The following is a 21,123-nucleotide window of genomic DNA, read 5'->3' as shown; positions in this document are numbered from 1 at the left end:
GCGGGTGCTTTTATTTTCTGTTATTTTGTGGGATGTCGTCCTTTCAAGGGTGATCACGAATGTTACTTTTCAACCAGAAAACATCAAGACTTTAAAACATGGTGCCTGGGTTGATGCGGAGAGGCCTCGTGGTTCGCGATGGGGGGAGGGAGGGGCTGGGCTCGGCACAACAAGGCTGTCTGACCAGGCAACCAGCGGGAATGGAGTGGCCATGCAGGGCTGACCTATTTGGCCTGAGCCAAACAGGAGGGAAGAACCAAGAGGAGGGACGGGGCGGGGTGGGGGGGCAGTGGAGCCGCAGTCCCTGCCCCGTAGCCCAGGAGGAGGAGAGCCCCCTGCCGGGTGGTCCAGCAGGGAATCCTGGAAGGTCTTACGGTTTTTCCCCTCTGCTCCCCAACATGGGAAAGGATTTTTCACGATGAGCAAAACCACACGTTCCAGGATGTGGACTGACCAAATCAACAGAGGAGAGAGGCGGCGGCCCCAAGCCCCGCGTTCCCCCCACCCCGGCACCCAGCATCGGGGCCCGGCCTTCCCAGCAGGCAGAGCGGACGTCACAACTGTCCCCACTGAACCAGCTGCGTCTCCAAGAGAGGACGGGCCCCCACCCGAAGGCTTGCACCACCCAGTCGGTCCTTCCACCGGCTTCCTCGTGCTGGACTCAGGATGAGGAACCTCCCGCCCCCATTGGGCCCCAACCCCGCTCCCTACCCGCCCCCACCCCGGACCTCGCACGGGCAGAGCCAGGTCCCAGCGCAGCCCGCCCTCCGCGCTACCGTCTCTGAGGCCATAAACAGCTTCACAGCTGGTCCGCAGCCAACTTATTTTTGTTTTTCAGCAATTGATTAAATTTCCCCATGGCCTCCTGGGGTAAGCTGTTGGACAGGCGCTGAGACCACAGCCCGGCGCCCTGGCCCAGAAGGCCGTGCCGAGTGACCACAGGGGAAGTGGCTGGGCCAGGCACTGGCTCCACTGGAAACCAGAGGCCCGAGCAGCTGTCTGTCTGCGCGACCCACCCCGGGCCTCCCGGGAGTCCGTGGCAGGCTGTCGCCTCGGCCCAGAGTCTGGGCCTCCATCTGCACAGCAATAAAATGGGGGAGTCACTCCTCTGCCTTGAGACCTGGAGCAGCCAGGGCAGCGAGCTCAGTGTCAGCCTCCCGACTCCCTTGTTCCCCCTCAGCCAGGGGTCAGCCATGGTCCTCTGCCACCTGACCTTCCCCCTGCCCCTCAGGGACTGCTCGCCACCCAGCCCGAAGGTCACACCCAACTGCAGCCCCCAGCCATAGTTCCTCACTGAGCCACCTGGGGTGAGCAACTTGACCTCTGTGTCCTCACAGGTAAGAATCAGGAATGGCGAAGGCTCCCCAGGGAGGCCGGGAGGTCCTGTGACAGTCAGTGATCACACCTCGGAGCCCAAGGCCACAGCCCTCGCACAGGTCCCCCTTCCAGTGGCCCAGAGCCCACCCCGGGGACCGGCCTCAGGCCACATTCTCTTTGAGCTACAGCCTCAGAGATGCACCCTGAAGGCTCATGACCCAGCCCAGAGGGCCTTGAGAGACTCGTGAACAAAGGACAGCTGATTGGACCAATTAAAGGTGGGCGACTGGGAGCCTGAAACAGGGGGACTCGGGGTCGGATGACATGAAACAGTCAGGGACCCACAGGGAGAAAGCCCGATCCCACCTCTCTGGGCACGTGGCTCAGGTCTTTCAAAACAACCACACAGAGCGCGCCCGGCTGGCTCAGCGGGTTAAGTGCCTGCCTTTGGCTCCGGTGTGAGCCCAGAGTCCCGGGACCGAGTCAGAGCGCGCCCGACTGGCTCAGCGGGTTAAGTGCCTGCCTTTGGGTCCAGTGTGAGCCCAGAGGCCCGGGACCGAGCCCCGCATTAGGGCCTTCTCCCCCTTTCCCCTTGCTCACGCTCCCCCTCACTGTCTCAAATAATTAAAATCTTACAAAAAAAAGAAGGAAAAAAAAAGCACACAGAGTGCCTTCCCGAGCCCAGGCAAACTGCCCACGTCCCATAGTCTTCCTCTGATGACATCCTGTCCTACAGCTCCTGGAGGTGGTGGCAGCCACGCCCCCCTCTGCACTGCCCAGGAAAGCTCCCTCGGGGCAGGCTGCTTGGTCCAAATCCTGCCTCCATCCCTTCCCCTGGGGCCTTGCTTAAGCTCTGGCTGCCCAAACCTCCAAAGCAGCCGGCCCCAGCCCCTCGGACCAGCTCCTGTGAGGCCCCAGTGTTACCGGGCACCGTAACCCGGCAGCGAGGCCAAAACCACGGAGGAGGCTGGGGGTGAAGGGGGGTTCCAGGGTTCGCATGGTTTACCCTAACTCAAGGGCACTGCACCATACAGCGTTTTGTCTGGTTTGGTTGTTTTAAAATAGGCTCCATGCCTTGTATATTGCCCGACGTGGGGCTTGAACTCACAACCCTGAGATCAAGACCTGAGGTGAGAGGTCGTGTCGGATGCTTAGCCGACAGAGCCAGCCAGCCTGGCGCCCAAGCACCTCAGGGTTTATAAGGTTCATTAGGAGACATGAGCCTGTTTGACACTCCCAGGTCAGTGAGACGAGAAGACCCTGCATGTCACCAGGTCACAGCCAATCAGATCCCAATTCCCACCTAACCAGGAGTAGCAAAAAGGGGACAAGGGTGCAGTCAGCCAAGTCCTGGGGCCAGGACGACCAAAAAACCTCAGCGCTTGCCATAGCAGATGCTCTGGAAGTCACCGTGTCCACACTCCCAGCATTCTTCCTGGGCCTGACACTGGTCCCGTGGGAAGCCAGGATCCCTCCTGTGCGGGGGACAAGGGAGCGCATCATAACGCATCTCCTGGAGGGGTGGCAGGCGTCTGAGGACATGCCAGAGGCCCGGGCGTCGGCCTAGCACACGAGCCACCAGCTCACTGCTTCCAGGGCTCTGCAAACTGGAGAGGGTAAACGTGCCGGGCCACGGTCCATGGAACCAAGACAGAGGACCTGCAGCCGTCCCCAAAGCCAGAGCGGGCACGAGGGGCACGTGGCCGACAGGGCTGGGCCAGGTGAGGCCTTTCTCCTGCAGCCGATGGCTTCACCAAGGGCCTGGACCTCGGGCCCAGAACCTGACTCCGCAGACGACAGAAGCCGCCTGAGCTCTGGGGCCGGGCTGGAGCTGGACCTGGCTGGGCCAGCAAGGGGGACACTGCACAGGCTGCGGGGGCGGGGGGTGGCTGGGGCCAGCGCAGGGAGTGACTGCGGCGTCGCTCTCCACCGGGGGACGCGGGGCCCCCGGGAGGCGCCACCCGGTCTCGCCGGGCCCTGGGATGACAGTTTTCTCTTTCTAAGAACAGGGCGTGCTCCCCTCTCGTCTTTTATTAGATTTAGAAGTTAGTCTTCGGGCTCAGACACAAAGGAGCACACGCCGTGCGGTTCCGTTTCTGGGGCGCTGCAGAACAGCCAAGCTAATCCATGGTGACGGAAGTCAGGCGGGGGCTGCCCCGGCGGGGTGGGGGGGGTCTGCCGCGGGCCCCCGGGAACGTTCCGGGAGCTGGAAGCATTCTGCATCCGGACGGGGGTGGGAGCGAGGCAGACGTGCGTGACTGTCAAAGCGAATCACAGTGGACACTTAGACTCTGCATTTTACTGTCTGCAAGTTACACCTCCGTTTCCCGAAGAAAACGAAAAAAAAAAAAAGTTAGTGCCTGGACTTGTGACACCATTTCCTGGGACTGTGCAATCTGATTTCCTTGCTATTAAAAACTCACGGTCCGTGGCTGAGAACAGCAGCTGCCTTCTGTTTGCAGAGTCAACGCCAATCACGGCCCGGGCGGTGGCGGCCCCAGCCACAAGGGCCTCCTTTCTTTTCCCTTTGACCTACTTCCCTGATAAGTGACAAGACAGCCAGACTGGGAACAAACGCGCCCCTTATTCCTCGGCCCCGAGCCTCGGCTAATCCACCCAGAGAGACGGATGGACGTGAGGGGCTGTGAGACATCGGCCCAGTTGTCAGTCTGCCCGTCAGACCCGACAGTGACGCCTCTGTTCCCCCACCCCCTACCCCGGCCCCCACATCCCCTCGTCCTTCTGTTTCCTGTCCCTGCAAACATCTGTTAAAACTACTTCTTGGCGAGGTGCGGCAGGCAGACCCGTAAATCACGAAGCCCGAGCCTCCCACCCGCCCCAACAAGCAGCCACGGTGGAGGGCACAAAACGGGGTGGCAGCCTGCCCCGTCCCCTCCCCGCAAGGCAGTGAAGCCACGTGCCCTGGACATAGCCCCAGCAAGTCACCTGCCCAGGTCACTCAGCCCCGAGCAGGGCACACACCGCCCAGAAGCCCCTGGCGGGGAGGAATGCCCAGGAACAAAAGTCACAACAGGGGCTTGTTCCACAAGGAGCCGCCGCCGGAGCGAGGGGGGCCATGGGCTTGCTCGGGGGACGGTGGGAACTCCCAAATAAGGCCCCGCTACTGCTGTTTTTAGCCCATCCCACATAATTGGAAAAACCTGGGGAAAACCAAAGCCAGCTGGGCGCCTCCATTGGCCAGGCCGCTGGGGAGGGCTGGGGGAGGCCGGCGCTGGAGGTCGCGTGGTGCGTGGGATCGCAGCCTGGCCCAGGCACCCTCCCCCACTGGCTCTGGGGACAAGAGTCACTCAGGCTCCCAGGGTCTCACCAAGTCCCCCGGCCAACCCCCAGAGCTGGGGCCCAGGAGGGGGCCACTGGCTCTGCCATTCTTCCCAGTCTCAGAGCCTACAGGACCCCTAGGGGGCCACATCATGAGGGTCTGGGGGACCGTGAGACACTGTACCCTGCAGCGAGTGGCTGTCCCCCGCCCACGGGGCCAGAGAACACAAGACACTGCTGATTCAAAGGAAGAGAGTCCATATCTGCTGTCCTGTCTGTGTGGCCCCCACCCAGGCACCGGAAAGCAGGCTCTCATCTGACTCCCCAGCCGCGGGGAAGGAAGTCTTCCTGCTCGCATCTCACAGGTGAGAAGGCCACACCCTGCGCCGGCGCAATCCTCTGCTTCTACGGGGCAGTGTGCAGGCCCTAGGCTATCACACCCCCCTTCACTGGGGTCTGAGCATCACGGCCACCGCAGCCCCCTCCTTGGGGGAAGGCACCTGCTCCCTGCACAGGGCAGGCTTTCATCTGCTCAAAAGCAGGGCATAATAGGGCCCGTGCATATCATGACAATTTCTTCCGATTTAACTCCACAGCACAAATGCTCAGACGCCCAGAGTGAAAGCCCCAGGAACCCAGAAGTCATGCCTGAGGCCATGGCTTCGGGTTCTGAGATGCTACCCGCCGTGCGGAGGGTTCCCCCAATGGCAACACATCAGCCTGCCTTGGGCAGGTGTCAAGGGCAGACCCAGCCCTTCACCTTCCACGCCTGCCCCTTGTCCTGGACGCTCTGATTTGCTGGGGCTGGGCCACCTGGATGTGACGTCCGTCAGGCTCCGAGGGATTCTGACACATCCAGACCCCCGCCTCAGACCCCAGTCCCGCCCGGCCCGATGCTGGCCTTCACCCCTGGAAAGGAGCCACGTGTCCAGTGCACTCAGGACACCCACCTCACTCTTCTGCCCGCTTCCCACCGGCTGTGTGAGGAGGCCCCCACCCCGCCTACGCCCCCTCAAACCTCCTCTTGCCACCACCCAGCCTCATCAGCTGCTTCTGATCTCAAGCACTCAGGGAAGAATTCCTCTTCTGACGCCAAATCACACTGCCTGCCTGGCTCCAAGTTCAAGTTCAAATTGAAGCACGGCTCCTACTTGCTGGCCAGCCAGGCCGTCCTCCCAAGAATCAGGTACTTTTTCCAAGTGAAGCAACTGGAAGCACAGAGAGGCCGGGTTATTTTCCCAAGACCACACAGCCAGGATGTGAGTGCCGGTATCATAAAACAGTAACTAGACATACAAAGCCATCACCTGACTGGAAATTGCTCTAAATTCTGGGTCTCCCTGGGACTGAATTCCTCACCACCCCCAAAACTCTCCAACGGACTCAGCTACAGGTCAAAGCCATGTTTCATGCCACGAAGGTCACCTCTGACACCTCCCCTTTCAGAGCAGTGGAAGTTGGGACCCTCGATTTCTCTTTTCCAAAGGCCTTTCCTCTAGACCAGGACCTCCTGGCCTTCAGTGTGCGGCATCAGTATTCACCCCTAAAGGCCCAGACCACACCCATTCCGTGGCCCCGGAGAGGTCCTCCTGGGCTGACGCTGCATCCCATCCTCCCCGTGGCCACCAGGAAGCCCCTCCCCATTGCCGGCAGCGTCCACACGTTCTGCTCAGTGCCGGCCAGCAAGGGGCCCTGCACCACGTTCCCGCACGCTGAGACCTCTGAGCTCCGCTCAGCGCGGGCAATCCGCAGAACTCAGTGTCTGCTTCCTCTGTCTTACCCTTGTGTTGCCAGCTACGCTCTCCAGGCCACTTTCACATTAGCCTGCACAACGTCAGCGGTCAAAATCCACACTCTGTGTGTAATGTACACCCGCCGACAGGCACAACTACACACACCCTTGCACGCGGGGCGGCCTGGAGGGCCAGGCGAGGAGAGGAAAACACCCACAGTGTCTTCATCAAACATTTTGCTTTAATGTGACATTCTGAGGCCAGGAATCAAACCTGGAGGGCAGGAGATCTGCACCCTAAAACCCATCTACAGGCGGAGTTGTCACGTGCTGTAAAATCCCAATACCTAAGCCCCCACTCGCGGCCATCTCTGTGATTATCGCCCCAACAGAAGGAAAGCCCCTGAAGAAGAACGCATTCCTCGCTCATGCCCCAATCCTTCTGGGTTAAGAAACATGCACAGATATCCCCCACATTTCCACCCCAAATTTCCAGAAAGCCACCTTGGTGGCAAACCCTTGCAATGTTCTCAGAAGCTCCTGGATTTCTTCTCAACTCAACCCAAAACTTCTAGGAAACTGTCCCTTCTCACCCCAACTTCTAGTGGCTCCAGGGAAGGAAGCCATAGAAGCCCCACGCAGGCCCCAGAACCAGCCAGTCAATGAGCAGGAAGCACGTGGGGTGGGAACCGCTCTTAGAGAAACACGGAACCCGACGGTCACCCTCGCACACAGAGCAAGAGCCCAGCCCATCCCTTCTGTGTCCTCTGGAAGCTTCCTGCTCCCGGCAGACTGCTGCTGTTTTTAGCCCGTCCCACATAATTGGGAAAACCAGGTGTACACACAGGACACCTGAGCAAAAGCAGGACACAATCTCAGCCCCTGGGTCCCCTGAGCTGCTCCGTGTGCCTGACTCCTGGACCCCCACCCACCTGAGCCACAAGGATGGCTTTCTTCTCACGCGCGGCATTCTCCAACTGAGCGACTTATGAAAGTGCCCTTTCCAGCTGGGAGACGAGACAGCTCTCACAAGACCAGGGATGGTGGCCCTGTGCCGCTGAGTGCCAGGGGACTCTGCACGCTGGCCAGGAGTTTGCGGACCGGCCCCCTGCCAGCAGCTTCCCACTGGGACAGGCTGTGCTGCTAATCCACCAGGTCCAGCCCACGGGGGCCGGTGTCAGCTCTTCGCCATAGCTCCCAGCCCCCTCCCCGCAGGACAGCCGCCTCTGGGAAGCCCTCTTACCCCAGGGCATCTCCTCTCCGCCACCCTCTGTCGACCCCGCTCTGTGGATGTTTGCAGGAGGAACAGAATGTCCTCCAAAGGGACCGTAGGCAGTGGTGCCCAGAGAGCAGAGGCCCCAAGAGGGAGTCAGAACGTCACTGCTCCTCTGCCTGGCAAAGAAATCAGCCCTCCCCCAGGGGGTGGGAGGACCGACAGACGGTGCGGGGGGTAGGGGAGGCAAACTTAGGATGACCCGCCCTACTCCCTCTGGCCCAGCGTGCAGACAGATGGACGCCAAGGGTGTGAACGGTGGAAGGGGCTACCACGTTGTGCCCCGATCACACACCCAGTGCCCCGCACAGGGCTTCTGCGTCCCATCAATGTGCCGTGTCCTTCCCCGGCCTCCCTGAGGAGGGCGTGGCCGTGACCCCCATCGCACGGATGAGGAAGACGGGCGCACAGCAACCAGGCCCCAGACATCATCCACCCCCGGTGATCAAAGGCGGCCCCGGGCAAGCTCCCCAATAAGGCAGGTACTTCTGTGTGTCCTACCTTGCCAGGGGGTGGGGGGAAGTTGTGCCCACCCCTCACTCTTTCCCTAAATGTCACGTGCACCCGGGTCCAGACACCCCATGCGGGCAGAGACGGCAGCCAAGCCTGCATTCGCCACGCCTGCCCTCCTCCCAGAGCCAACCTCGCCTCCCCAGCCAGCACCCCGGCTCGGCAGGGCTTGCCCACAGACGGCAGCGACACACACCAGATTGTGCTCCTCCACCCCGGAGGCCAGGCCCCAGGCCGGCACCGAAACTCGTGTTTTGGAAGCATATACACCTCCTGTAATTACAAATAATGTCCAGTAAAATGCACAGATGCACGTGGAAAAGCAACAGAAAAAGACCCACAAAAATATGAAGACGGCCTCCAGACTGCCCTTGGGTTTCTCCTACACACAAAGCAGGGCTGGCTGCAAAATCTGCAAGGCGGCCCCCAAGCAAATCTGTGGGGCCCCTGTCCAAAAGTGATTAAGCATTTCAAGTCAGCAACAACAGAGCCTTAAACCAAGCACAGGGCTCTTGTGAACTTGGGGCCCTGAGTGATGGTGCAGACCGCACCCCTGTGAGGTCAGTCTGACACCGCCTGGCCCTTGCCTCAGGGCCGCCGCACTCGCTGTTCCTTCTCACCATTCCTTGCCCTTCCTCCCTGATAATCCTCCAGTCTCAGCCTGAGCTGTGTCTCCAGGGAAGACCCTTCTCTGAACTTTCATCCCGCTGCCCCCACCCCCATCTGAGTCCCTCCTTTGTGCGGTTCTCACCCTGACCCAGTCTGAATGGGCTTTATTCATTCCTGCGCCTGCCAGCTTCCTGTCAGCCCCATCCCCACTAGCACATTTGCTCTAGGAAGGGCTGCGGGGGAGGTGGGGGGAGGAGGAGGGGGATAGGGCAGCCACAGGCCAGTGTCACCGACTGCTTTACTCTCCACACCCAGCCCCTGCCCAGCCCCTAACCCGGCGTCATTCCCCGCGGATTTATTTATGTGAGAGAGAGAGAGACTGAGAGGGTGAGCACAATTGGCAGGGAGGCAAGAGAGAGAGAGAGAGAGAGAGAGAGAGAGAGAGAATCTCAAGGAGATACCATAGTGAGTGCAGAGCCCGACATGGGGCTCGATCCCACGACTCTGAGATCCTGACCTGAGCTGAAACCAAGAGCTGGGGGCTCCACCCACTGAGCCACCGGTGCCCCCAAACATCCTGTTTTAGACCCGCGCTCACGGGGCCCCTGGAAGGCTCAATCCACTGGGCGGCTGCCTTCCACTGGGGTCGTGATCCCAGGATCCTGGGACGGAGCCTGCACTGGGCTCCTTGCTCAGCCCGCTGCTCCCTCACCACTGTCTGTGCGCTCTCGCGTGCTCTCTCTCTCAAATAAATAAATAAAATCTTTAAAAAAAAAAAAAAAGTAAAAATAAATAATTTTTTTAAAAAAAGTAAGTAAATAAATAAACGTGTGCTCGAGTTCTGGTAACACTCCCTCCCCGCCGCCCCGAGGTCCCCAGGGAAGCCCTGGCCTCCCTTTCCTTCCCTTCCCCCAACGGTGGCCGGCCCAGGGGTGGCCGCTCCCTGACGCCTCTCACTAGCCCTTGCCAGCCGGTCCGGGGCCCTCGGGGCCAGCCAGCTGCCCTGGGCCCGGGACATCCCCAGCGACAGCGGCGTCCTAGCCGCAGTCCTTTCCGGACGGGCACGCTCGGAAGCCGACACCCGGCAAGGAGAGCCCCAGACAGTGCCCCAGACGAGGGGGTGACGCTTCACGAAAACAGAATCGAACGCGCGTCCTCGAAGAGCCAGTGCTGCGACCTCGGGAGGGGAACAAAGAGGCAGACGAACTCGTGAAACAAAGGAAAACCCGGTGCGTGGGGCGGGCTTTCTCCCATTGAGCATGTGCCTCCGGCCCCAACTTCCAGGGGGTGGGCTATGGGGCGTGAAGACCCCATCGAGATGGGATGCAAGGATAAACACGAATCGTAAATCCCATATCAATGCGGACGAAACCACAGTGCCCTGCGCCGGATTGTGGGGTGCCTCCCGGCTCACGGGGTCCTCCCGCACAGAGGTCATTCTTCCAGTCCCCACGGTTTCCGTGTGGCAGTTCGCGACAGCGAGCATCTGGGCCACCGTCACGGCGTGCAGGCGGCCCCCTGCAAGCTCACCCGACGGACCAGAACCGGAGTCCCCGAGCCCAGTGACAGGCCCGCCGGGCAGCAGAACCCAGATCAGACCCCGGTCCCAGCGGGTGGGAGCCCAGATCGCGTGAAACCCTTGCTGCGGGCAGGACGGGGCGCTGCCCCGGGGCTCACTCCCGACACCCGCCCCCCACCAGGCCAGCCCCCAGCCGGTGCCCCATCTCACCTGCCTTGCACGTCTTGCCGTTGTCATGGAGCTGCACACCGGTGGGGCAGGCGCACGTGTAGAAAGGCTCCCTCGGGGACAGCAGGCACAGGTGGGAGCAGCCGCCGTTGTCCTCTGCACACCGCGTGTGGACTGGGGAAGACGGGGCAGAGTGAGGGAAGGCTGGAGCCGCAGGGCCCTTGACCCCACTCCCGCCCCACGCACCGTCCTGGTGGGGGCTTCCTCCCTGCTCTGCCCCTCCCCCCACTTCTATAGTCAAAAACCCACTCTTCCTCAGGGCCCCTTAGACAACACCTCCTCCATGAAGGCCACCCTTGGCCTTCCCCAACAGGATCTCAGGACCTGCCCGTGCAGTATGGACTGGAGGCTCCTGGACCAGAGGCCTGTCTAATCTCAGTGATGAGCTTGGACCCCACGGGATCGGCACAAGCACTTGGTGGCCAGGCCCAGACGCTGCCGGTGCTGCCGGCAACCCTTTGCAGTCTCCCAAGCCCGTCTACATCCAACACCAACAGACCCGAACACTGCTGGCATTTCACTCTGCCCGGGGCAGGCTGGGGGGGCTGTACCCCAAAATGTAGACTATGAGGGGGCTGTACCCCAAAATGTAGACTATGAACCACCCCCATCAACTGGAGATTTCTGGGGTGGTGTCTCTCCTCTCCCTCATGCTGCCTTCCGGGTGTGGGCTGCCCCAAGCGTGGAGCTAAGGACCAAGATGTTCTCAACAAAACACAATTGCCAAGAACCTGCCCTTGCCTTTGGCACTGACAGCGGTTGCCCCCTTTGGGCCCCTCACTGGTAAGTTCAAAGCAAGAAACTTCTACAGCACCCTGGTGCCCAAGGACCCTGCTGGCTGCCTGTCACCGGAGCCCTGAGCCCACTCGTCACCAACAAGGACCCCAGCCACCACCCTCTGGGGACCCCAGGCTGAGAGCCTCAATTTACAGCAGATCATTCCTCGCTGACTATGTATCTTCTGGAAAAAAGTGACCTTCCTCGGGAGTCCCTCTGTCGCCTGCACAGAGCGGACGGCGCAGTGGGGGTCCCCACCCGCCGCTGCCCCCCAGCCTAGCCCTGCACTCTGAAAACCCCTCCCGCCCGTCTACCAGCACCTCCTCTCTGCCGCTGTTGCGGTCGGCGCCCCCAGCCTGGGGGCCTCAGCCGAGGGAAGCCGCCAGCCACCCCCAGCGCCGCGCTTACAGTAAGGCTGCCGCTCCGGGCTGAGCACTTGAATGTCCATGGGCGAGTAGAGGGCGCTGAGGATCTCCTTCCTCTTCTCTCCGGTCCTCTTGTTACAGGCGTGGATGGAGCGGGTCTGCCAGTCCGTCCAGTACAGAGTGTCCCCAGAGAGCGTCAGCGCAAAGGGGTGCGTCAGGCTGCCCTCCACGACCTTCTGCCTGCAGGGGCGTGAGGGCAGGGCAGGGAGCCGTCAGCAGATTCCCCAGCGCCCTGCGCACTCCCGGCTTCGAAACACCCTCCCCGTCCCTGTGGACCCACTCACATCACACAGGACAGTAGGACATCACATCACACAGGACAGTAGGACACAGCGGGGCAGGCATCCTGGGAACCGTCCCGGTGCGTGGGGGGCACTTCCCAGATGCCGCCAGCCCCCTGCCGTCCCTCCCAGAGCCACGAGCCTCCCCTCCGGACCTGTTTTGAGAACACTGGCTGGTGGCAAAGTGCTCCCCAGGGGAAAAAGGAGGAAGAAAAATGGCAAGCGGGAAGCCGCGGCTGACATCGCAAGGAACTGGAGACCAGCGCGCCTGCTCTGCCCTGATGTTTCGACAGCTTACAGACTGGACCAAATGCGCCTGCTCCTTGCTGTCATTTATAGGATCAGGCTACACTGAATTTGATAACAATGCAAGGGAAAGCAGCTCTTTTCTATGTATTTATAATGTTCAGCAAACCAAGAACTAGTTTTTAATTTGATTATGGATGCTGGTTCTGATTCAGAATTTGACACCTGGTGTGGGGGGGTGATTATCCAGTTTAATGACCCTCCCTGCCTCCAGGCTCCTTGGTGGGGGACGGATGCAGGGGGCTGGTCCCCAGCACCACCCCCCGCCCCAGCACGACACCGTGGAGACAGCAACACGTTCAAGGGGTTACTAAACAACTTAAAGCCACATGCCCTGCTCTTCCCAGACCTGACCCAATGCTGCCCCCCTTTTGTCTTCTTGAAATCACCTTTTAAGATCTTTTTTTTTTTCAAGATTTTATTTATTTGAGAGAGAGACAGTGAGAGAAAGCACAAGCGGGGAGAAGGTGAGAGGAAGAAGCAGACTCTGCACAGAGCCGGGGGCCCGATGTGGGACTTGATCCCAGGACTCCAGGACCAGGACCTGAGCCGAAAGCAGCCACCCAACCAACTGCCACCCAGCCGCCCACCTTTAAAGATTCTTACGTATTTGTCAGAGAGACAGCACAAGCAGGAGGAGCAGTAGGCAGAGGGAGAAGCAGGCTCCCCGCTGAGCAGGGAGCCCCTCGTGGGACTCCATTCTGGGCCTCTAGGACCATGACCTGAGCCAAAGGCAGACACTTAACTGACTAAACCACCCAGGCATTCCCTTGATGTTACTTTTTAAAATAAACTATTGAGAGAAATGCATGGAACACAGAATGAACCATTATGTTAAGTGAATAATTCTGTGCTATGCAGCACGCTTAGAATGTTATTCAACTACAGCCTCCATCTCTTTCCCAACCATTCCCATTATCCTCAGGAGAACCCTGAGCCCCTCAGCTGTTACCCCTCAAATCCCCTCCACCCCAGTCCCACTATCACTATCACCATCACCACCGTCACCATCATTGTCACCATAATCATCACCATAATCATCATCATCACCAACATTGTCACCACCACCACACTCGCCATCAACACCATCATCACCATCACTGTTACCATAATCATCACCATCACTCCTACCATCGTCACCATAATCATCACCATCACCACCATCACTGTCACCATAGTCACCATCATCACCATCGCCACCATCGTCACCATCATCACCACCATTGTCACCATCGTCACCATCATCACAATCACATCACCATCACTGCATCACCACCATCACCATCACCACCATTACCATCATCATCACCATCATCACCACCATCACCATCATCGCCTTCGCCATCATCACCACCATCACCTCCATCATCATCACCACCATCACCATCATCGTCTTCACCACCATCACAGCCGTCACCACCATCACCATTTTCATGTCGTAAGTGCCACCACCATCCCTGCTGGCTGTCACGATCCCTCCACCAGGCACCCACAGACTGCAGCCTTTCCAGCCTCCAACACTCCCCTCACAACAGCCAGGGTCACTCAGCTTCCCAAGGACCACATCTCCGCAGGCTGCCACACTTTCCAAGTCTCCACCCAAGCCCCAGGCCAGTCTGTGCTCACAGAGACAATGGGCTAGAATGTTTCAAACCAGCTGGATATGGTCAGCAGAGGTCAAGGAGGAACTGAGGCCTCCTACCAACAGCCGTCAGAGTGGTCCTCCAGCGTCGGTCAAGCCTTCGGATGACCACAGCCCCTGCCAGGAGCTTGACTTTAACCACAGGGCACACTCTGAGCTAAGTCAGCTAAACCACTCCTAATTCCTGACACTCTTTCCCCACAAGAAAAAACCCTATTTGCTGATTTAGGTGGCCAGGCTTGGGGGTATTTTGGTACACAGCAACAGATAAACTAGTACGCAGGCCTGGATAAAACGTGGCAAACCTGCTAACACCCTCAGATCTGTCAGCCTCATCATCTGCCTGTGTGTGCAGAGATACCAGCCGAGTCCTCCCCATGCCGCGTGACCGCAGCCCACGACACCGGCACCCACTACCTCCCCGCCTGGCTCAGGAGCTCCACCGAGCAGAAGCAGGGTCTGTCCTCCAGGAGGATTGCCCAAGACCCGGCACAAATTCAGTACATGAAAATAAACAAAGCCCTGTGCACAGAAGGCACGTCCCTGTGGTTACAGCATGACCACGTAGAGGGCTGTTAAGCTAAGCCGACCAGAAAGCTCTACAAGCAATCACCTAACGAGTGAAAAACCCTTCATAGCTCACTCATTTAACTCGTTTTACTGAGCAAGTATTAGGTGTGAGGTCCTCTGGCAAGACTGCGGAATGCAGTGAACCCCAAGACCAGCCCTACTCCTGTCCTCAGGACGCGTACTTGGTGATGAGAGGAAGGGGGTATGGTCTACTCTTTACAACCCTGCTGGACCCCTGGGTTTGAGGTCCACAATCCCTTCTCCACCATTCTGAAACCCAAAACAACTTTGAAAATGGCAAGACTTCTGTGACTCCTTTGGTGCAAAAACCGTGTGCGGATGTGGGGCTGTTTTTCGTCTTCCGACCCCGCTCGGAATGACTACTCTGTGTTTTGCCGCGGACATAGTCACATGGCGGATGGCAGGTGCCCCCCCAGACCTCGCTCGGGGTGGAGTCTGACGCCCTGTGTGCACTCACCACTGTGTTAAGTTCTGAAGAGCCCAGAACTCCTCAGGCCCCCAGGGTTTCAGATACGAGACCCCGGGTCTGAGTTAAGAAGGGTCACCTGCCAACATCCAGCCTGGACCTTAGCGGGGGGCTGGGGAGCACAGGGAAAGGTGGGGACCCCCGCGCGGGCAGGCACTTACCGGAACGAGCCATCCAGGTTGGCACGGTGGATGAAGCTGAGCTTGGCGTCGGCCCAGTAGAGCTTCTGCTCCTCCAAGTCGATGGTCAGCCCGTTGGGCCAGTAGATGTCGGAGTCCACGATGATTTTCCGGGTACTGCCGTCCATGCCTGCTCGCTCGATTCGAGGTGTCTCGCCCCAGTCTGTCCAGTACATGTACCTAACGAGGGGGAAGAGCACGAGCAGGGAAGGCTAGCCCGGGGCTGCTTTGTGTCTGTCTTCTGTCTACACGAATGCAAACGTGTTAGACAGAGACCGAGAAATCGTCCCCAAATCTCGCCCACTAGAGGTAACCAGTGCTTAGGGGCTGGGCTAGTCTCGCTTCCGATTGGTCTCCTAAGCAGTTAGGAACATATTAATTCTTAAACCACGTTGGCGAACCAAAATATGCGATTCCAACTTGTCCCCGGCGATCCCCTGTGAGTATCCCCTCTTTCTACTAATAGAAAACCTCTTTGTTCTCTTAATGGCGATAGGATATCGTAAATTAGTTACATGCCGCTAGTTCGACGTTTGAGTTCTTTCTGATTTTTTTGCTCCTACAAAAATGCTGCAAATGAACTGCTAAAGCCAATTAAAAATATGTAGGGAGGGAGAGTGTTCGGCACATTATAAAAAAATGAGGCATTAAGCCAAGGAGGAATCTTAGATGTTTATTACTAAGAGAAAGAGCCAGTCTGGAAGGGTTAGGTACGGTGTGACTCCAACCACAGGACATTCTGGAAAAGGCAGAACTACAGAGACTAGAAAAAGATGAGGGGCTGCCCAGGGGTTTTGTTTAACAAAAACAAAAAATAGAGTCTATTAAAAAAAAACCCACACAGGTGGGCGTGACTGCAGTTCCGGCCGGAGGGGCTTGTGGGTGATTCACCCCTGCCCTTCCCCACCCTCCAGCGGCTGGGAAGGGGCAGGCCCCTCACACCCTGAAGCCCCTCCTGAAAGGCTTCCTTATGTGATAGCCCACCAAGTAGGTGGACACGATGTGCAGTGACACCAGGCATCTGGGGTGACAGGTTCAAACCCTGCCGGCACCCAGAGAACACGTCTAGCTCCCCGGGGAGGCGAAAACGCAGCGTGCTCCCCGAAGCCGGGCCTGGGTTCCCGGGGGCAGCTCAGAGGCACACCTGCCTGGAGGGCACAGGCCCCTCAGGTTCCGGTCGGACGTGGATGAGCCATGGGACACGCGGGTGGCAGACCTGCTTTATTTGGTCCGCCCGTGCCTCCCTGCTGACAAGGAGGACAGTGTCCAGTTTCCCTTGGAGAAGCCCCACTCCCACGAGTGGTCTTTCCCCACGGTGCAGTCTTACCCCCCCCACCAGGGCGGGTGGGCATGGGTGGGTCGTGGCTAATCAGCAAATCCCATAACCCTCGGCCTCAGGGACTGCTTTAAAGGCTCGTCCACTCCCCATGCCAGGCCACAGGGAGTCTGCCTGGAACTGTGACCTGGGAAGGCAGGGAGCTCCCTGCCCCACCTGTGCCACGCTAGGAGGCCCGCGGGTAGTGCAAATCCAGTGGGGGCAGACCGTGCACTGTCCGTTCTCGGGCATCCTAGTTCCCGGTCCACAGACGGCTCTCTTCACTTCGAGCTGCTTCTCTCCAACTTGGTAAGTCGCCCACTGCTCTGGGCTCTATTTCTTCCCAGGTGGGATCTCCTCCCTCTCAGCAAATTCTGAGCCGCTGATGTGGGCCGGGGGCCGGCACACTCGCCAGGGGCATGGGGACAACAAGCCCCACCCTGCCTCTCACGGGTGCTCGTCCAGAGAGCCCCCTGCGACCATGGGAGGTGTGGGTGCCGGAGGCGCCACCCCACGGGTGAAGCCATACAGCCTTCCGGGGGGGGGGTGTCATTCTGAGCCGATGCCAGGACGATCTGCAGGAGGAGCTGGGACAGGTCCCTGAGCCACGCCAAAGGCAGCCTCCTGCCCACATGGCGGCGAGGTTCCTGTCACCGAGCCCCCCTGCTTTCCAACCCAAGTGGGGACCGACAGGAGAAGAAAGCACCCGCACGCAGAGGCCTCTCCTTCACTCTCTCCTCCGCAGCTGGTGAGCACTTGGCGGACACAGGCGGAGCAGGAATCTCTCTTCCCACTGGACAGATGGGAAAACTGAGGCTCTGGGAGACGGACCTGCCACAGGCACGTGCCAGCGGCTCCGGGAGCACTCCATGGCTCTCTGGGTGAGGCCAGGGCCAGGCCGTCGGGGGACTGTCCCCTGGGCCAGCAGCCCCGGGCGGATAGGTGCTGTCCGCCAGCTCAGCAAAGGCTCCGGCCGGCCCGCTGGAGACACCCTCCTTCCCAGTGCCCGTCCCGCCCCCCAGCAGCCCGGAAGGAGCCAGCCCTCCCGCCAACCACCGAGAAGATATCAGGAGACTCGATCTCAGAGCCATCCGCTCGTAACCTCCCTAGATGCTGTCCCGCAGCCGGCGAGAAAGGCCGGGAAATGTGAAGGCTCTGGACCTCTGCAAGGAGCATAATTCAAATTCCTTCCCCGGGGTTTCATAACAGAGGCCCGCTGGTTTCCTTAAATGGGGAGTTTGTGAGCCACGCCGTTCCCAGAGACTCGCTGGCGTGGATGTGCTTTTGTAAAATCCTGAATGCTGCCGCAGACCCAGCCATGTTCCACGGGGGGAATCCACTTCCGAAGGAAAGCACAGGAAAGCAGGACTGCCTGGTCTTTGTGCGGTCGGTTGGTCGTGGGTCTGGCTGTGCGTTATTTTAGGGAAGGACCATTTTGCATTTTAAAGAAGGGGTTGGGTTTCAGCCTGGCTTTAGCTTTAGACTGGGAGTGACTGCAGCCCCTTGCTGGCTAATGCCGGCCTGGGCCTCCCCTCAAGCACTGGGCTGGTGTCTCTCCAGCTCCTGGTACTGGGCTCCCGGTACTTGGGGCCAGAGGGCCTCCCCAGGACTGGTTCTGCCCCACCCAGGGGCCCTTGACCCTGGGGAGGGTGGTGGCTTCCCTTAACCCTGTCTGGATGCTTACTTTGCTACCTGTGCCCAATGGGACAGAATGGGCATCCCAAACCTTCACCACAGGGGACGCGTGGCAGGAGCCAGTTCGGAAGCCCTTCCCAGGGCATCAACACCAAAGTCAACTTTGCCCTAGGGGCTGGGGGTGTTGGAAAGAATTCAGAGGCAAGATCAGAAAAGATTTCAAACATTTAGTAAGAAAGCCCGAGCCAGAGAATGACTGACCCCCAGCGATGGCACAAGCAAGGCCAGCCTGGACATGAACATGGAGAAGATCGCTCCCCACCAAGCGCCAAGCACCTCGCACCGAGCACCGAGCACCTCTCCACCAAGTGCCAAGCACCTCCCCAACCAAGAACCCAGAGCCTCCCCGCTGAGCACAAACCCCTCCCAACCAACCCATGGTTTGTCACAAGGGAGAGATCATGAGGAAGAAAGGTCATGAGGAAGAAAGAAGACACATGGGCACAGACACAGAGACTGTATTTGAGGTAGTGCACGAGGAGTATCTTTGGTGTTTCAACAACTGAGACTCACTGAAGCTGCTAAGTGTTCTTGGCATTTTCTGCATGACATGGGACATGGTCCCACCCTGTACAGATGGGGACACTGAGGCACAGGACAGCAGTGCGCGGCCCTTGCTTCTTGCCTTTGTCTCTAACCCACATGCAAAGAACCAGCAAACCTGTGTGGTTCTGATCCCGAATCTGGCCACTTCTCACCCACAGCCCATTAGCTTCCTGATCCATGCCCCCACCTTCTATCACCAGACCATGGTGACAGCCGCAAAAGACCCCCGGCTCCCACTCCAAAATCCACCCTCACTCCAACGGTCAGAGGAAGCCCCCACCCCGCAACTCTTCCACTCTAAACAGGACCTACCCTTTCCCCTGCTCTGTGTCCTCCATCCTCCCCTTCACTTCATTACAGCCCCACCAACAGGCCAAGCCTCCTCCTACCCCAGGGCCTTTGCACTGGCCACTTACACTGCCTGGAACATTCATCCCCCGGATGGCCACATGGCTCTCACTCTCATCGGCTTTAGGTCTCTGCTCAAATATCATCCACTTGTTCTTAGTCTCCTAACCTACGACAGGAAGCCCCTCGCCTCACCCTCTTTGTCCTCAGGCCCCATGTTATTCTCCTCCGTGGCACACGTCCCTCTGGGACATACTATCTGCTTGTGGTCCCTCCAGTGCATTGCAAGGGCCTCGAGGCAGCGCCCCTTAGCCTCTCCCAACACTGACAATGTCCCCTCTAAGCTGGGGAGACTCAGCCCATGCCAGCCACCACCTCCTGAAGGGTGGTCGGATTCCAGGAGTCCTGGGGTCACGCCGCAGTATGGGAGAGGTCAGAAATAGGAAACATCCTGGAAGGTCAGCCTGGCCCCTGGCAGCTCAGCCTGCTTGGAAGGGGGGAGCAAGAGGGGCCTGAGGGAAGTCACTGTTGAGTTTGGCCGCCCAGGAGGCTGGGGCTGGGGGGGCTCCGCCGGGGTAGATGCACCAGGCCTGTCTGGTCTGACTCCTGGACGATAAACCCCAGACCATCCCTGACCCCGTGTGTGTGTGCATGGAGGACACGAGAGCCGGGGGGGTGGGGGGCGTTTGCTAAGTCAGCACACTGTCAGGCGGGGTACTCGCCCACCACAGCACCCCTTCGCCCGGTTCCCCAGCTATCCAAACACCAGCCTCGGTGAGACAGGCCTCCACCTCCTGGCCCCTGTTCCACCCACCTGGGGCGGGCTGACCAGGAAGAGAAGGCACCGCCGGGACCAGGGCAAGCAGGCGGCATCAGGAGCAGAACCCAGGGGTCCTACTGTGTTCCTGTTCAAGATGTCCGGGAGCCATCCACCTCTGACCACCGAAGCAACAGAGAACCAGACACACACAGCCGTGGGTCGGCTGCCGCCACCAGGTAGCCGGACACCTGCCACCCAGGTAAGGCTGTGTCACTCCCAGGCTGTGGGAAGAGGGGACCGAGCGCGGAGGGGTGACAGAGCAAACTGCTCCCACTCGGAAAAGCCTAGAATGGGACCGGCCAGGCTGGGCCGTGCCATCGGCCACCTCCCCATGATCGGTCCCTCCCACCCAGCCTTCAGACCCCAGGATGTGCCTAGCTTCACTGCCGCTCCCACAGTCCCACCTGGAACTCAGGGCTGGGCCCTGAGCCTTCGTGGGTCACGGTGAGCTCAGCTAGATGGGGGAGCAGAGGGCTTCCAGACAATCCGCCCGGCCAGTTCCACTTCCGGACAAGGACCTCCACCTTGTATAACCGTTTTCAGCAAATGTCGTTAGAAAGGTGTGGAAGGCGCAGATTCAGCCTGCGGGAGGGTCTGACCGCCTCGGACACCATCACACACACAACAGAGGCCTCGTGATTCACCTCGGGAGCCTTGGACGCAGCCGGTTTCAAACAGAAACCGAAGCACGGCCTTTCAAGGGGGAACGGTTCCCAACACCAGGTTCCAAAGGGCAAACTCCTTTCAAGATGGCCAGGTTTGCTCTGAAAAAGCTGCTTGGGCTTAAGTCAATTCAAGAGGGAAACCAGGGACCCCCGGACCCCCGCCAAGGCGAAAGGCAGCTGGGCTTACCCGTGAGCGGGGTCCAAGGCGATGGCCCGTGGCTGGTCGAGGTCCTGCCAGAAGAGGACCTTCCGCGACGTCCCGTTGAGGTCGGCCACCTCGATGCGGTTGGTCTCCGAGTCCGTCCAGTACAGCTTCTTGCCGACCCAGTCGCAGGCCAGGCCGTCGGGGGACACCAGGCCGGAGATGACCACGTTCTGCACGGCGACCCCCGTCTGGTTCAGGTAGGTCTGCTTGATGGCTTCCTCGCTCACGTCCGTCCAGTACACGGCTCCCTTGGAGAACTGGAAGTCCACGGCGGCCGCATCCTCCAGCCCGCTGACCACGATGGTGGACTCCAGCTTGACTCCGCCGGCGTCCACCAGCCGCACGTCCCGGCGGTTGGCGAACAGCAGGAGAGGCGAGGCTGCGGGGGGCGGGGC

General features: G+C 59.5%; 1 protein-coding gene across 1 annotated transcript in view; it reads right to left on the bottom strand.

Moving 5' to 3' along the window:
• The window catches only part of LRP5 (LDL receptor related protein 5), a 97,786-nt gene that overhangs the window by 49,457 nt on the left and 27,206 nt on the right, over positions 1 to 21,123 (bottom strand). Inside the window, exons 2-5 of the mRNA XM_082748739.1 lie at positions 20,711 to 21,107; positions 15,117 to 15,314; positions 11,653 to 11,849; positions 10,450 to 10,581 (exon numbers count right to left, since the gene is read on the bottom strand). Coding sequence (XP_082604865.1) covers positions 10,450 to 10,581; positions 11,653 to 11,849; positions 15,117 to 15,314; positions 20,711 to 21,107 — 924 coding nt within the window. The remainder of the gene's footprint in view (positions 1 to 10,449; positions 10,582 to 11,652; positions 11,850 to 15,116; positions 15,315 to 20,710; positions 21,108 to 21,123) is intronic.

Source organism: Mustela nivalis, assembly GCF_964662115.1.
Source record: "Mustela nivalis genome assembly, chromosome: 9".
Taxonomy (NCBI): domain Eukaryota; kingdom Metazoa; phylum Chordata; class Mammalia; order Carnivora; family Mustelidae; genus Mustela; species Mustela nivalis.
This window is presented reverse-complemented; position numbering and strand designations above follow the sequence as displayed.